This window comes from Periophthalmus magnuspinnatus, chromosome 24 (assembly GCF_009829125.3).
Source record: "Periophthalmus magnuspinnatus isolate fPerMag1 chromosome 24, fPerMag1.2.pri, whole genome shotgun sequence".
NCBI lineage: Eukaryota > Metazoa > Chordata > Actinopteri > Gobiiformes > Gobiidae > Periophthalmus > Periophthalmus magnuspinnatus.
Window position 1 is genome coordinate 10,082,278 of NC_047149.1, and position 16,289 is coordinate 10,098,566.

The 16,289-nt window shown below is 41.1% G+C and overlaps 1 protein-coding gene across 1 annotated transcript; it reads left to right on the top strand.

The window, feature by feature from the left end:
• Positions 1 to 2,823: 2,823 nt before the first annotated feature.
• Positions 2,824 to 15,602, top strand: tfap2d (transcription factor AP-2 delta (activating enhancer binding protein 2 delta)). Its single transcript, XM_033991146.1, has 8 exons — positions 2,824 to 2,862; positions 3,361 to 3,876; positions 6,664 to 6,724; positions 9,800 to 9,965; positions 12,120 to 12,238; positions 12,550 to 12,691; positions 13,235 to 13,348; positions 15,380 to 15,602. The coding sequence occupies exons 1-8, from the start codon at positions 2,824 to 2,826 to the stop codon at positions 15,600 to 15,602; spliced, it is 1,380 nt and encodes a 459-aa protein (XP_033847037.1).
• Positions 15,603 to 16,289: the final 687 nt, after the last annotated feature.

Genomic DNA, 16,289 nt, shown 5'->3' on the forward strand with positions numbered 1-16,289 from the left:
ATAAGAGTCTTTGCTCGTAAAGGTTGCTTTATACGAAAAGAGGTTTAAACCGGCCTTATAGGCTGTAAATCAGCACATATGAAGAATATTTATATGTCCTATATAAACCTGTATATTTACGTATTTTAACTTGGGACTGCTTATTATTATAGATGTGTGTGTTTTTAATGTCAATATCACACGTTTTAAACCAACAATATCGCTGTTTTGTTTCCCTTCACTCCTACGAATCTCAAATTACGCATGGAAATCCAGTCTTCTCTTTTGGCCATAAAAAGTGTCTAACAGGCTTCATCTCTCAGAAACCTTTGGGGCTGCTCTAAATTCTCGCCTCTGGGCTGCGGGCTTCCGGGGCCTTTCCCCTCGCTCCCTGCTTCGTCAGGCGGCAGATGGACTGGCTCCTGTCCGGGACATCTTTGCGCATCTGGTGCCGCGCTCAGTCTCCCCAGCCCCCGGTAAAAGCGGAGCCACTGTCGCCCTGTTTTGAGCCCAATGATATGGGGACCGTCATACAGCAACTGGTGCTTTAAGTTTTACACATTACACGGTGCACTAGTTTTACCATGGAACTAAGAATATCCTCTTAACTTGCACCCCGAGCGTTAATAAATGTCCTGTTTGATCCAGTGCCGATCAGAGAAAACGGGTTAAGCGGCTCATATTCCACTCCAGGCCCGTGTCAGGACCATTACCTGTCCGTAGTATGATCCAACTCGCCCCTCCCCACCTTTAAATCCTCTCCTCCTGGCTGGTATCCGATTTAGCATCGTTGTATGAACCTAAAATGAGTATGAAACCTATAATTACGCAAGGAATCACTTGGTTAATTGACACAAAGGCGCTCTTTCGCAATGCCCGGTGGTCTTCCCATTCATGCCTCCTCCCTTTTCCCATGTCTCTGGCTGTTTTTTTTCTTTTACCTGACATGCGACAAGCGGCCTTCGCCGGCCCCTCGGTCTTCACGTTCTGAGCCCGAGGCAAAATAATCGGTAATTAAAATATAAAAGGCCTTGGGAAGTTTTTAAGCAGGACCCCCCTTGCATGAGAGAACTGTTTAGGAGAGTATATTTCGTTTTACTGTTCAAGACATTAACAGTGAGTGTTTACAGTGCAGTACGCACAGCAGAAGGGGCATCTAAGTGAAATATTGTTGTTGTTATTAATCTTGTGAGATGCGCGGCAACAGATGGGAAGGGAAATATTCCTTAATTAAAACCTAGAGTCAATCCGCGTCCTGGCGTCACAGTGCAGCTTTACAAACAGCAGCGGGTCGCTTTGGAACAGTTAAAAACGTCCACAACAGCAGTGATTATTGCTGCTCGGAATGAACAGGCGATTGGTCTCTCTCTCCTCGTGTGAGCCGTGAGACGTGATAGGCAGAGCTCTCCTCCCATCTCCATCTCCATCCCCATCCTCACTCTTCAGGCTGTGGCCACGAGCTTTTCCTGCTTTTGTTGCTTTCCCTTGTGGCCTTAGGGCACGCCAGCTTTAAGTGCATCACTCCATATTTGTGTCATTAGATGTGGGATTTAGATTGAAACGTGCAGTAGAGCTCTTCACCTGTTATCGTCTTTCTTAGTGTGGTTTAGTGACAGGACGCGTGGAAAATGTGAAATAAAGTATTTTAAAATACCAAACTAGCGTATAGTATCTCCCTCTTCAGCTCGCTCGTGCAGCTAAGCAGGACCACCCTGAGGGCGCGTGTTCAGGTGAGTTACAGCTGGAGGAGAAAAGAGAGAGAAAAAGAAGACAGAGAGGAGAGGGGTCACGAGGATGACCGACTGACCGAAAAACCAATCCATCCACAAACCACATAATAAATACAACTGTTATTGGGGGAATTGCATAGAAAAATATTTTATGTATATATATTAATATATATATATATTTTTAAACGAGTCTATTAAAAAAAAGATCATATTATTAAATACGGCAATAAAACAAATAAGGAAATACATGAGTAAATATAATAACAATAAATGTATATGTGCGCGCTAAAAATGCAATTGTGATAAAGAAAAAATATATAAATATACATTCATCATTCATTTCGAAATGAATTTTACGGCCGATTTAGTGCTGTAAATCTGTGCGTAAAAATGCACAAGACTGTGCGTAATTATTGGTTTATAAATAGCATTAAAATCAACAAAAATGAAAATAATCTCAAGGCATGCGTATAAATCAACCATTTAGAATGTAAAAAATCATTCAACTAAAATACTTTTGTGATAGGAAAAAATGCAATTAAATAAAGATATTTATAACATATTTAATACAGGCTATAAAACCAAACTTACATTTTTCGTTGAAAATCCAGACATTGAAAATTATTCATTAAAGACAAAAAATAAATAAGAACATAACATGGAACAGTAGACTCGGTAAAAAGACAAATGGGTCAAAAAAGGCAAATGTCCAGAAAAAGCGAGAAAAATGTTGAAAGAAGCACTCGGTTCCTTATTAAGGCGTAGATACAATATTTATTCCGTGTCTCCTGGGATGCTCCGCTCCGTCTATTGTCCTCCCATTCCTCAGTGCTGATGCTTAATTTTCAAAACTTCTATATTACCAAGGGACCTACGACATCAGCCGAGAAATACCCTGCAAGTACAAAATCCGTGCGCCAGCCCCGTCCGTGCAGAGGGGAGACGCTCGCGTTCCGCCAGCTTTCTGTGCCGTTTGCCTTTTACGCGCGCAGCGAAAGGAGGATTTTTCAATTTTTCTCTCGCTTTTCAGAGGATTTTAACACGAGTTTTATTATTCGACCCCGGAGCCAGAAAGAGAGGGAAGACAAACACGGGTTACTTTGGAGAAAGCACAATGTCAGCGACCTTCCCTGGGCTTGTCCACGACGCCGAGGTAATGAACCCCTTTTAATTGAAAAATACTTTGAATATGAGCAGGGCATTGTTGCCTTTAGATTGTTTAAGTTATCGCATTATGACTTTGGAATAAGAAAAAAAGTGACAAATGAAGCGTCCAAAGCAGGCAGTCTTCCTAAAGCTACAGATAATTTTTATTTGTGAAGTGGGAGCTACTTGTGATTAGTGCATTTTGAGGCGGAACAGACTCTTCTCCACACGGCTTACCTCCCTCCGTCTGAGCGGCACCACTTTGCACCAGCGGCGCTAATAATAATAATATCTAACAGCATGCCTTTAAAACGCTGCGAGCAGAGTGACAGGCATGCCAAAGGGAGGGGAAAAATACCGACGGCTCCTGTTGCCGCGTCGCGTGGAAGTGACATCTCCTTCAGGTGGAGTAGCGTGAAAAAACGCTTTGAGTGTGTTTTGGAGAGTGTTTTTGGCGCAGAGCAGGGCTGATGCTAAACGACACCATGTCTTTATTGTCTCCTAGATACGTCACGACGGATCAAACAGCTACCGTCTCATGCAGCTCGGTTGCCTGGAGTCCGTGGCCAACTCTTCGGTCGCCTACTCGTCCTCCTCCCCGCTCACCTACCCGGCCCCGGCGGGGACGGAGTTCGCATCACCCTACTTTTCCGCCAACCATCAGTACACGCCCCTGCACCACCAGTCCTTCCACTACGAGTTCCAGCACTCACACCCGGTGGCCCCCGAGGCCTACGGGCTAAACTCGTTGCACTCGGGCCAGTACTACCAGCAGCTGCATCACGGCGAGCCCGCGGACTTCATCAACCTCCACAGCGCGCGCTCTGCTCTCAAGTCCTCGTGTCTGGACGAGCAGCAGCGGCGAGAGCTCGGCTGCCTCGATGCCTACCGCCGCCATGACCTGTCTCTGATGACGTCACACGGCTCTCAGGCCTACGGCGTCGGCATGCACCATCCGGACCAGAGGCTGCTGCCCGCCGCCGGCCTGGGCCTACCTCCGCCCGCTGGCGACGACCTGCAGGTACCGGTCCCCCTTTAGCTCCCAAGAACAAGCAGGCCCCAGCCCTAGCCCCGGCCCTAGCCCCGACTCTAGCCCCTGCGCTTGGCCCGTTAAAGCCACACAAAGCCCATGTGAACCACCCCCTTTTGTTCGGCATTAATTCCAAAAAAATATTGAACAGCACCAGATGTCTAAGTCTGGTCGGAGTGTCAGTCTGGACGTTGACAGGCCACTATAGGGCTGTCCCGTCCCGCTGTGGACTAAATCTAAAACACATTCAGATAGATTTGTTGAGCACAAGCGCAAACGTGAGTGAACAGGGCGCAAGCTAAGCCCGTGTCAAGTGCGCACCAGCCCGTTTCTAAAGGTTAATTGACTAGAGTCTATTCAAGTCTTTGTCCAATCCGCTCTTTATTTCTGCACAAACACACGTGACCCAGACTTTACATAAATCTTGTGGATGTAAAGAAATGGCGAGATGAAGCAGAGCGCGGCTTGTGTGCGGTGTGTGTCCGCCTGAGACTGCGGTAAAGGCCGGATTAACGGATCGGGCTGCGGGCACAATAGGCCGCTCGAGCGCCACAAAGCACCGTAGTTTATCCAATTACAGACTTAACGTCAATCAACTTTGGGGCTTACGCAGCGACATCTGAGCACTTTAAGACGCGGCTCTGGTTAAACACACGTTAACACACTCAGTAATCACTTCAGCCGTTTATTTGTTTACTAACAAGCGTTAAGGCTGGAAGGCTGGAGATGTATTTTTGCTTCAGTCTCAAAATGTTTTTAACAGCAAGTAGGCTACAATATGTTGGATTCTAAGGCAAAAATATGTATTGTTTTCATTTAATATATTTATCAAAATAACCTATAGGAAAGAACATCCAAAACCATACACATTTTATTTAATTTATTAAATAAAAAAATATATTGGCTGACTTATTATTATTATTATTATTATTATTATTATTATTATTATTTCTCCCATCATTGTATTATTTTTATTATTATAAATACATTTATTTCAAATTAATAGGCAGAAGCCCCTAAGGCTAAATCAGGCATATTTTGGCCTATTTTGCGCGCCGCTTAAACACGCGCTAACGCAGATTTGATTAGCTATAGGCTTATTATTATAGTGAGAAGCGGTTGGATTTGTTTGGTGAAAGCTCAGGTCTGGTCTGGGGGTCTGTGAGAGGACATGAGCGCGTGAACCTGTCCACAGTGTACTTGTGGATGGACGTAGACATGGAACAGATGTGTCCACGGTCTCGTGCAGCCCGGGCGCATCTTTGAGCGCGTTAAAGAGATTTTCATGGTGAACAAAGGCAGCTGCCACACCTTTCCTCGGCACAGGGATAATTCATGCAAGACCTCTGTGCGTTTTGTATATTGATTCTATAATCACTTTAGCCGCGGCCCCCGAAAGGAGCCGGGCCAGGGCTTCTTAAAAAGAGCTCCAACACGCTGCTTTTTACACTCGGTTTTAATCAGGGCTGCGTGGGCCAGGCCTGAGGCGCGCACGAGGGATTAACTGTTTTCTGAATAAAAAGCGTGTGTTCTCTCTCTTGATGACATTGTTGATATGATCTGATTCTGGAGCAAGATGGCGGCGCAAACAGGTTTTTAGGCACAGCCACAGTACCATATATTTCTATAGTGACTGACTGCAGTAGGTCCCAACAGGTTGCTCGTTGCTACACTTGTTCTGGACACTTCCCTGTTTTCTTCTTTAGAGCGGGTGAGGCCTGCTGCGCTATCGCCTGCAGCTTTTCAAATTAGACTCGTTTCTGCTCCAGCCGTGAGGCGCATCCTTTATTTTCACTGTGCCCTCGATATTCCTCAAAGCCCTTTAAGTGATCTGCACTTTCGAACAAAAAGGCGATACAAGAAACTGTTCTGAGGACGAGGGGCACAGCGAGCGATAGAGGGGAGCTGTTCCATGAAATTATGAAAGATAAAGAAGAAAGGTAGGCTATAGGATAGGTTACAGTATCAGTCAGGCTAGGATGGAGTTTCTGTGTCTATTGCTGGAAAGGTTTAACGGGGGAAATGTTAATTCTCTGTCGTTGATCTTGTCATCGTTATAGGCTCAAATGCTCATAAACTCAGGACTCATTTATAAACCGTTCAGTTTGTCCAATATCAAGCAAAGGCATTTAAAAAAAAAAAAGAATAGTTGCGTTTAAAAGACCCAATGCCTTATTAGTTACTGTGTGTAATACATTAGTTCACAATGATGTGATATTTCAATTTAAAACACACCTTAATAGTTTGTGATAACCTTTTATAGTTTGTGCTGAACAAAGCTTGTGCTCAATATATGTTCATATTTCCCTTACATATTACATAGGCCTATTTAAGGATGCACTTAGTATTAGCTGCAAATCAGATTCATGTCAAAAATGGCAGCCTGAAGCAGATGCAAAAATTATATATGAATTATATGAAAATTATATGAAATTAAAATGAATCAAGGTTATTGTTAAGATAATTATTAGGATTTAGTTTGTGATATTTGCACTTTGTCATCATACTTTGGTTTGATCTGTTTTATGTACTATTTTACATGGTATTGGATACATTTTCATTAATTATTTTTCCATTACATTGAATAAATTAGAGAAATTAGGGAAATTTTTTCTTTATTGCATAGGAAGTAAATGTTGAAATATTTATAATAAAAAAAAAAAAATAAAAAAAAAATGGGATTAACATGAATGTGACCCAAGTCAGAAGTATCATTTTTGGCTCTTTGCTAAACCACTTTCCTTCCCTGATTACCAATGACTTTGTTTGTCTCCACAGGGCTCAGTGGAGGCGCAGTGTGGACTGGTGCTCAACGGCCAGGGAGGGGTCATCCGCAGAGGTAAGCCCCGCCCCTTCTTCTACCTCCTGTCCCACTCACCCAATCATACCACACCTCTTCTCACCTTTACTCTCGACAAAACATAGACAAACTGCGCCACACAGCCCGAAAACACGCTGCTGTCTCCTGTCAACATGTTACTAGACTAGCACCAGGCCCTCTGCTTCTCCTCGTCCTCCCAGAAAAACCCACTGTCACTCATTTAGGCACCCGGCTCCACACGATGTCACCGGTGTCAGCAGTTTTGTGGCAGTCGTGTTAGCAACCTGTATATCGGAGTTTACATTAGCGCCAACATTTCCTGCTTTTGAAGTGGAAAACCTGTAGGCAATGCACTGTCTACACTGAGCAGGCAAAACAGCAGGCACAGCCTGATGGAATATTTATGCTACTTAGAAGGGCACACAATTGATCGGGTACACAAACAATGTTCTTAATTACTGTATGGCATTAAAATTATAACAGAAGCATGTACTATTAAAGAAGTAGATGTATGACTAATGCAAGACTTGAGGAAACACCTGAGGATTGCAATTTTCAAATGACAGATTTAGACAAGTCAAAATATGTACATGAAGTTGACACCACTGCTGGTACAAAATGATTAATTGAATGGATTTCTGCAACCAACAACTTCAGTAATGATTTATGTATTTATTAGTTTGAAATTGAATGGCAGTAGTTTTAAAGCCTATAATGGGGAAAATACTGCATGTTAAACACTGGTACAAATGCAGCGAAAAGGTTTTTGACCAAACAGAAGACAAGACTAACATGACCCTGATCTATAAAACAGTCATTCATTGACTGTGTTTTTCAGCAGCTCAAATCAAACAAAGGGGAGAGGAAAAGTGAATCATTATTACTGAGAAAAACAGACCTGTGGCGGCCCATGTTTATGTACCCAGTGTTACTGGAAGAGCGCACAAAGACATGTTAGCCAGTCTCATAATACTGTGGAACAGTGCGTCCTTGGTCAGTCTCTGTTATATGTACATATGTGAGTGCCCCAGTGCACTCAGGCACTCAGGCCCACAGGACTCCCATGTCTGTGTGCAGAAGAAGACTGTGTCTGTGCATACAGTTGTGTCTCTGTGCAGAAGGAAAGGTGGTCTCTGTGCAGAGGAAGACTGCCTGTGTATGCTGTGTAAAAATGTCTTTGTGTATAAGGCTGTGTCTCTGTGTATAAGGCATTGTCTCTGTGGATAAGGCAGTGTCTCTGTGGATGAGGCAGTGTCTCTGTGTATAAGGCAGTGTTTCTGTGTCTCTGTGTATAAGGCAGCATCTCTGTGGATAAAGCAGTGTCTCTGTGGATGAGACACTGTCTCTGTGTATAAGGCAGCGTCTCTGTGGATAAGGCAGTGTCTCTGTGGATGAGGCAGTGTCTCTGTATAAGGCAATGTCTCTGTGTCTCTGTGTATAAGGCAGTGTCTCTGTGGATAAGGCAGTGTCTCTATGTATAAGGCAGTGTCTCTGTGCAGAGGGGAAGGCAGGGTCTCAGGTTTAATTTTTCATCAGCACTGGTTGGTGTTTGGGCTTTTCTCTCGGATTGACGCGGGAATCCCTGCGCTATCACTTTCGGTTAATGGTGCGCCGTATTTGGCCCTGAGCTCAGCCGCTGCAACCATCACAACCAATAATCTTTGCTTTACCTCCCGCTCGCGTATCGATAGCTTCTCTCGCCTCGGGCGCACGCTTTGATATGCTAATGCCGCGCGGGGCCGGATTCAGCCGAGATCATATTAATGTTGTTCTTTCTGACTGCGGCTTTGGCGCCATGAATATTCACACAACCTTTTTCAAAAGAAAATCACTCAAGAAACGCGGATCCTACTTAGGAGGAGTCGTCTGTGTTTTAATCAGCCTGCTCTCCCTCTTCCTCTGGAGCTCAGTGATGTGTCAGGCGCGCTCCCGCCCGCAGCTCCTGTGCACACGCCTCTGTCTTCTCTGTCAAGACATTGCAGCTTTTTAGGAGCTCTAAACATTGTTGTTAAAATATGAGGAGGATGACATTTGGCCCGTGTCTCTTTTTCTTTAATTTTCATGGCAAACTGGTAAAAGGCGCTTGATTCGGCGTGTGATCCGCCCGCCGCTCGCGCCGCAGCCCCAGGCTACTCTCCGTTGCTTAAATACCGTTATCGCCTCTGGGCCCGCGTGCTCCACTGACTGCACTACCGGCAATAGCTCTTTTCGATTGCCCTTGGCAACATAAAATACAAACTACTTTGAATCAAAACATTTTTAGGGGAATTAATGTGATGTGAACCCACAGCTTTGAGAGGCGCGCGCCCTGTCAGTGTGCGTGAGGCTGACAGACAAGCGGGGCCTGTTTCGTCACTAGCAGACGGACTGAGCACGTGCAGAACACGCTGCACTTCCTCACTGTGGGTCAGGATCATAGATAATAGAGGGCAGTAGTTCATCAGGCCTGTGCGGGCTGATCCTGAGAACAACAACACTCTATCCAGGATTATCACATAGACCAAGCATTAGCTCTGAGGGCAGACAGTGAAAATGTTAAACCAGAGTACTTTTAGGTATACGGGACAATGGTGTGTCCTCACAGAGAGCTTCAGTGGAGCTACAGGTCAGAGTTTGAGCTCCAGCTCATTTGGAGAACAGAAGGAAACAGAGCTCTTGTGCTGAATTATAGATATGTGGCAGACAGAGCTGCAGTTGGCCATGGCAGAGAGCAGCCATGTTGTCCCACAGGACACCCTCATGCTGCAGCCTCAGCTCAACGCCATTCAGCCTGAACCTGCTCATTCCATCAGTGTAACCAAGCACCACATCACCTCAGGATAAGGTTTCATACAAGAATTACGAAACCATAACAACAGAAATAATAATAATTATAAAACATATTTAGTATTTTCTTTTGTACGATCATATAATATCACATAAACAATAAAACAAAAATAATTAAATGATACTGCTTTCATTTCAATGTACTATAACATTCTTTTTGTACAACTATAAATGAAAAAAGATTGTATATGTAGGTATACATATGCACACAATAATGACAATGGTATAATACAAACTAACGCATTTATCTCACCTTTTGTTTGTTAGGGGGCACGTGCGTAGTGAATCCCACAGACCTGTTCTGCTCTGTCCCGGGCCGCCTGTCTCTGCTCAGCTCCACCTCCAAATACAAAGTGACCATCGCAGAGGTCAAGAGACGCCTGTCCCCTCCCGAGTGCCTCAACGCCTCCTTACTAGGGGGTATCCTGCGCAGGTCAGTCCTACACACCTGCAAGCATAACAAGTCCTGTTTGTGGATATATTGCTTTTGTAAATATATGTTTTTGCTGTACATTGATGCTTGGCTTCAGTTTATCTATGGTCTCATCTTTCGAACATTTTGACTGAGGTTAATAGTTAAATATGGATAGGTGATACAATAAAGAAATATGACATTTTGTATTAATAATAACCATTTTTAACATAAAAAATAGTCACATTCTTCCTTAAAAGTCTGAACTCTGCTCCAAACCACACAGTTGTACTGACAGAGCATTGGGTGTGTAGCCCTCTATTAAAAAGACCCAAGCTGATTACTGATGATTAAATCTCTATCTTGTTAAAAACTGGATTAATCACACAGCCCTAATTATGGGTATTTCACACAAAAAAATCATGCCATTGATGCAATAAGTGTAGCTATGACATATCACATATATTGTATTGTGCTTTATTATTCTGGGGCATATGGTTTGGAATAGACCATGTTGTGGACCAATTATTCAAATATTCAAAATCTGAATGCAAATGTAAAAATTTGCCAACTCAATAGATGACTTTTATGTCTCTGGAGATGTTTCCCTCACACAGTGTAGGGAAGAATACCTTGAAAATATGTTTAGTTATAGAATAATAAGAATACCTGCATTAAACTGTATTTTGTAATGTATTCCGTTTCATGGTCGTTCCAATCAGAGTACAGTATTCTGAATATTTAGAATACTTTCACTTTAAGTTGCTTTATATTGTAGGATAAAAAAAATGTAATGTAGGATTAAAAGAGCTTTATGTTTGTTACACCATTTATTATGCTGTTTTGAGACAGAGAAATCACACTTGTATGCACCACAATACACAATGTTCTGGGTCTATTCAAAGAGTCTGGAAAAATGGCGAAATCACCAAAATCACACATTTCCAAACCAAGTCCATGAATTCCTACACGTTTGTACAAAGATCTGCCCACCCAATGCATTTCAGGTTCAATGTAACTTTGAAGTATATTTCTAACAGTAAATATCGTCCACCATTGCACTGCCATCAGATGAAACAGAGAATAGTCCAATCAAATCCATAAAAAAACACTGTAGGAAAAGGAGGCCACCAGAACCCAGAGGGCCAGAGGGAGGAGAGGCCGAGCCAAGGCGCGCCAGATCAGACGAAAAGCAGGAACGCACGGGTTGCCAGATCTGTATTATTGATGAGATGGAAAGAGAAGGGGGAAGCGGGATGAGGAGCACAGAGAATATGGCGTATTGTAAGAAGAATCAATAATGAAATATAAATAGTGAGAGCTACAGTTAGGTTTGATCAAGATTCATACATTTAGTTATAGAGAAGGAGTAGAAAAGGTATATTTATAGTGGCACAGGGGGTTAGGTACAGTTGCCCACTAACCAGAAGGTTGCTGGTGATTCTCTGTCAGATGCAGTGCATACTGTTTTTGTGTCCTGGGGCAAGACTCCGCATGGCATCCTCCAGTTACAGTATGTGGTGGCTATAGGGCATCTGGTGCAAAATTAGCCAAATTGCAAATTTAAAAAAATGTGGCAAGCCGGTAAAGAAATCATATTGGATTGATTTTAAATTTTGAAACAATGTGGTGATGCAAAAATAAAAGCAGAAATTTGAAAAAAAAAATATTATTAGTGCATTTTAGTTTTGCAATACAGACACTGAAGTTTGTAATATAAATGTACATATCTGGCCTTATTTCAGAAGGATCAAAACATTGCGGTACAAATACATCTCAGAAGTGTCATAAATAACATTTTGGGCTGTTTTCTAAAATAGCACATGGCACTTTGGGTAGAGAAAGAGAAATAATGAGTGACACTAAAGAATGAAACTCTAGGGGAACGGACTTCAGAAATATAACATGATTTAATTGGTTTGATTTTATGTCTTTGAAACAAAATCTATATTAGTTTTAATTAGGCACACTGGTGTTTAGGTCTCAGTGATGACAGTGATCATGGCATTGTTTTCAATATCATGAGATTCACTGTTATATTATGGATTAATGTGGGTGACAGTAGATGGGTATAATACCACTGTGTCCTTGGGCAATACACACTTTGCAGATTTGCATGTCATTGTGGCTATGTAATTTATTATTATTTTATTTTATTATTTTATTTTTACACAGAGCAAAGTCTAAAAATGGTGGCCGGTGTCTTCGAGAGAAATTAGACCGCTTAGGACTCAATCTTCCGGCAGGACGGAGGAAAGCTGCTAATGTTACGCTACTCACATCGTTAGTGGAAGGTAAAGATTTATTTAAGATTTTTTTTAACAATAGAATGAAAATAAAAATGTAGTTTAGTCTAAATAGGTTGCGTTCACAAATAACAACACCATTTGGAAACCTACTGTGAAAAAAAAAAGATATATGCTGACAGAGAAGATCTTGAACTTTTATGCCAGTTTTTCCAGTAATTACAGAGATGTAAACCAGGTCAACAAGTTGGCAATTTGACAATTCAACAGCAAATTCCATATATTGTATTGTGAACGCAACCCATTAATACATTATTTTTGTTGTTGGATGCATTGATTACATTGTATTTGTGTTACAGGAGAAGCACTTCACCTGGCGCGGGACTTTGGCTACACATGTGAGACAGAATTCCCCAGTAAAGCAGTGGGTGAACATTTGGCACGACAACATAATGAGCCTAAAGAAACAAGTGCGCGCAAGAAAATGGTCCTAGCCACAAAGTAAGAACAAAACATAGTTTATGTGTGTTTATGTGTTATGTAGTGTTTGGTTGTTAATTTTTATCTTCTACAGAATCAATGTCTTTTTAAAATAAACTTTTATCCAATGCACTATTTGCCAAAATTTCTGGGAAACAAATAAACTAAGTCCTAAAAGCGTGGCTTCAGTCTCACTATAGGCATGGCATGCTTTTGTTGTGTCCTTGAGCAGGGTAGATTATTTATCTTCCCCACCTATTTCATTTTGCATATATATTTTTGTAATATTAAACTTGATTATTGCATATTGTATGTACTTTTCAACTACTGCGCTGTGAGGAATGTAATGATTTTTCAGGTTACAATAGAATTGTAAAAAGAATAGAAAAATAAAAATAAGAATTGTAACAATTTTAACAGCAAAATAAGTCATTTTTCAATGTTCAAAATATTTTCAAAATATTTTTAAGGTAAAACCAAAGAACAACTGCATGTATTAGAAAAACCTGCTCTTTAGTTTGCTAAACAAATGATAACGGCTGCCTCTCCTTATCTCTCTCTTAGGCAGATCTGTAAGGAGTTCCAGGACTTGTTGAGCCAAGACCGGTCTCCTCTGGGCTCCTCACGACCCACCCCCATCCTGGACCTGGACATCCAGAGACACCTCACACACTTTAGGTAACTACAGGCCTACATTTCTGCTACTTATGCTCACAATTTTGGGAGGAAAATTTAAATTGTGCTTTTTGTGGTTGTACTGCAATTGTGATTAGATTAGATGTGTTTTAAAAGTCTGTTCAGAGTGCACATTTTAGACGACTCCTGGACCAAGATCAAAATATGGACTGCATTTCAAAGCATGTTTGTAGAGGTCTAAACTATAGGTACAAGAAGAATTTTCTATAAAAAGACCAGATATATAGTTATTTGCAGAAGATATTCTTATTCAGTTAGACTGAAGCAATGGCTGGGTTTCAGATGCAATAACATTCTTTAGGCCAATGAACCAGGAAAGAATAATGGAGGTAATGTGTTGCAAGCTCAAACGGCTATCGTAACTAACAGAAATTACTACTGATTTCCTTTTGGATGTTTCATATAAATCTAAAATATAATCAATAGGGAAATGTCTCTTGGCCTATTCTGGAATCAGAAACTCACCAATTACACAACCTATAGACCTCGTCACACACTGCTGCTACAAACATGGCAGATTTGTTGATAATTTGATGCTTGATCCTGAGCTCTACACATTCCCAAAGCACTGGTCTTATATAGTGCTAATCAAAAGAAGATAAAGTAGATTTCTTCTACTGTTTGATCCATCCTTCAGTGCCACATGGGCAACGGTGTAGAACTATTGTGTAGCATCTAGGGACCTTCTGCTTATTTTGAGCAAGGTTCATTGTTAGGAGTACCTAACTTGAGTATTAGTCTACTGAACACCCGACCCATCCAAGCACAGAGACAACATGCAAACACCAAAAAGAGCACACTTGGACTGAGAATCAAACCTGGAACCTTCTAGCTATGTGGCGATAATATTAACTGCACCTGTTTCCCCCCAACTTGTCGTTGTGCAGCTTGTTATTTGGCAGTCATTTGGGATGAGGAGGAGGAAGGAGAGGCTTGTTAACAGAAATGTCACATCTATGGCATCATCTATTCTACTGCAGCATATAATACCATGTTTTTCCTCTATTTTTATTTTTATTTTTTATTTTTTTCAGTAGAAAAACAATGTGTTAGTGGGTGCATAAGCAGCAATGACAAGTACAAGCACACTTGCTCTTGGCTGTGCAAACAGGCTGGAGATAGACTATGGTATCCCAGCAAGAGTCCACACTGTAGGGTCAGATAAGGCAGGTATACACTAATAGACAGTCTGTATCAATTGTATAAGAAGGGATGAGGTAAGAAGTTATTGTTTTACTTGTTGGATTTTGAACTTTGTGGGGAAGAGTATACAGAGCCAATTGGACCAGAGTAAGACATTGTTTGCAAGTGTATTGGCAAATATTACAGTGAAAATTGTGTGGCAATCTGGCTTTAAAGATGACATAATATGGACTACAATTGTGTTTTTAACTTTGCTTGGCATTGTGATGTTAAGGCAGTTACGTTAGGGTTTTACAGCGATTTCTGTGACTATATCAATTCAATCTGAACAATTGCGGCTCACTTCATCGTGCAACCAACTTTTAGGAACACTTGACTGTGAAGTTGGTGGTAGCTGGAAATGATATGAGACACTAACACTATATCAGGTTAATGCATTATTGTTATGGATTTAACAATATCCAAATCTCATAATACCTTTTTACAGTTTATTATTATTATTATTATTATTATTATTATTATTAATGTATTTTTTTGCAATGTTGTGGAGACTCTAACTTACAGGAATTGCACAATTGCTACTCTAAGATGTTCAGACAGATTTTTAAGACTTTGTTATGTTGGAAATGTGAAATAAGCAAAGGATCATGGTCTTTGTAGTGCTCTACATTAAGGCATTTTAGATCCAGGAGCTTAATATTTAAATCACTGTATAATTAAAAGGTCAGTTTTTTCATGTCTGATCCTAGTTATTTGAAGTCCAGAGCAACCAGATTGTGATCATTTTCATCATATTATTGACCTATAGGATATAAAACTACAGTCTATACAAAGCAGTGCTCAACATTAATACCCTCCTCTCCTCCACAGTCTTATCACTCACGGTTTCGGCACCCCAGCTGTGTGCGCGGCCCTCAGCACCTTCCAAACTGTGCTAAGTGAGATGCTAAACTACCTGGACAAAAACTCCGGCAACGGCAAAACCAGCCAGTCCACCACTGAGCAGATCAACAGCAGCAACACGGAAAAATCACAACTCCGAAAAGCTGCAGCCGACAACCCAAAAGATGGAAAAACGGAAAAGACTGAGTAGCATCTGTGTGCCTTGGAGCGCTGCATCTAACAGAATGTGTGTGAAAGTGTGCGTATGGGTGTGTGTGCGTGAATGTGCGTGTGGGAGAGAGAGAGGTTTTATAAGTTATATTTGTTATTTATTATTTTATTGTTAAGTTATTATGAGCTGCGCTGTAGGGGGCTAAAGGTGCAACAAATGAGTATGTTGTGGAATATGTTTCAGTAGTTCAATGGAAAGTACAATAGCGTATATTCATATTTTTGGGGGTTAAAAATCATCTCCGTCTGGTTTGATATACATTTTTATGTCAGATGCCTTAACTGTTGGCTCTCCATTTTTGAAGATTCTGGCATCAAAAAGTACACTACTACTGACCACCTGTTGTTTGCATCATATTTTAAAATTTTCAATGAGTGAGAGACATTTTTTAATATATATTTTTTGTATATTTATTTATTTTTATGATCAGAATTGTATTTTTTATGGGTTTCTGTTGGGTATTTGAATGCCACAAATTAATAATATGACATCACACAAAATGTTCTATACTTACTTTGGCTAAATTATGGAAAAAATAAATAAAAAGTTTGATTTTCAGTCAAAGAAATCAAGTGTATGAAATATTATCTTACAACCACATCCCCCAAACCCCTAAGCAGCAAGGTTACAGAGTTGTTGTTTTTTTGTATCATTACCTTATTTACG

Bases quoted from the DNA above. Each gene is read 5' to 3' on its own strand.
- tfap2d (XM_033991146.1), top strand. From the start codon at position 2,824: ATGTCAGCGACCTTCCCTGGGCTTGTCCACGACGCCGAG. The intron at 9,966-12,119 runs GTCAGTCCTACA...ATTTTTACACAG, and splicing joins CTAGGGGGTATCCTGCGCAG to AGCAAAGTCTAAAAATGGTG. The intron at 13,349-15,379 runs GTAACTACAGGC...TCTCCTCCACAG, and splicing joins AGACACCTCACACACTTTAG to TCTTATCACTCACGGTTTCG.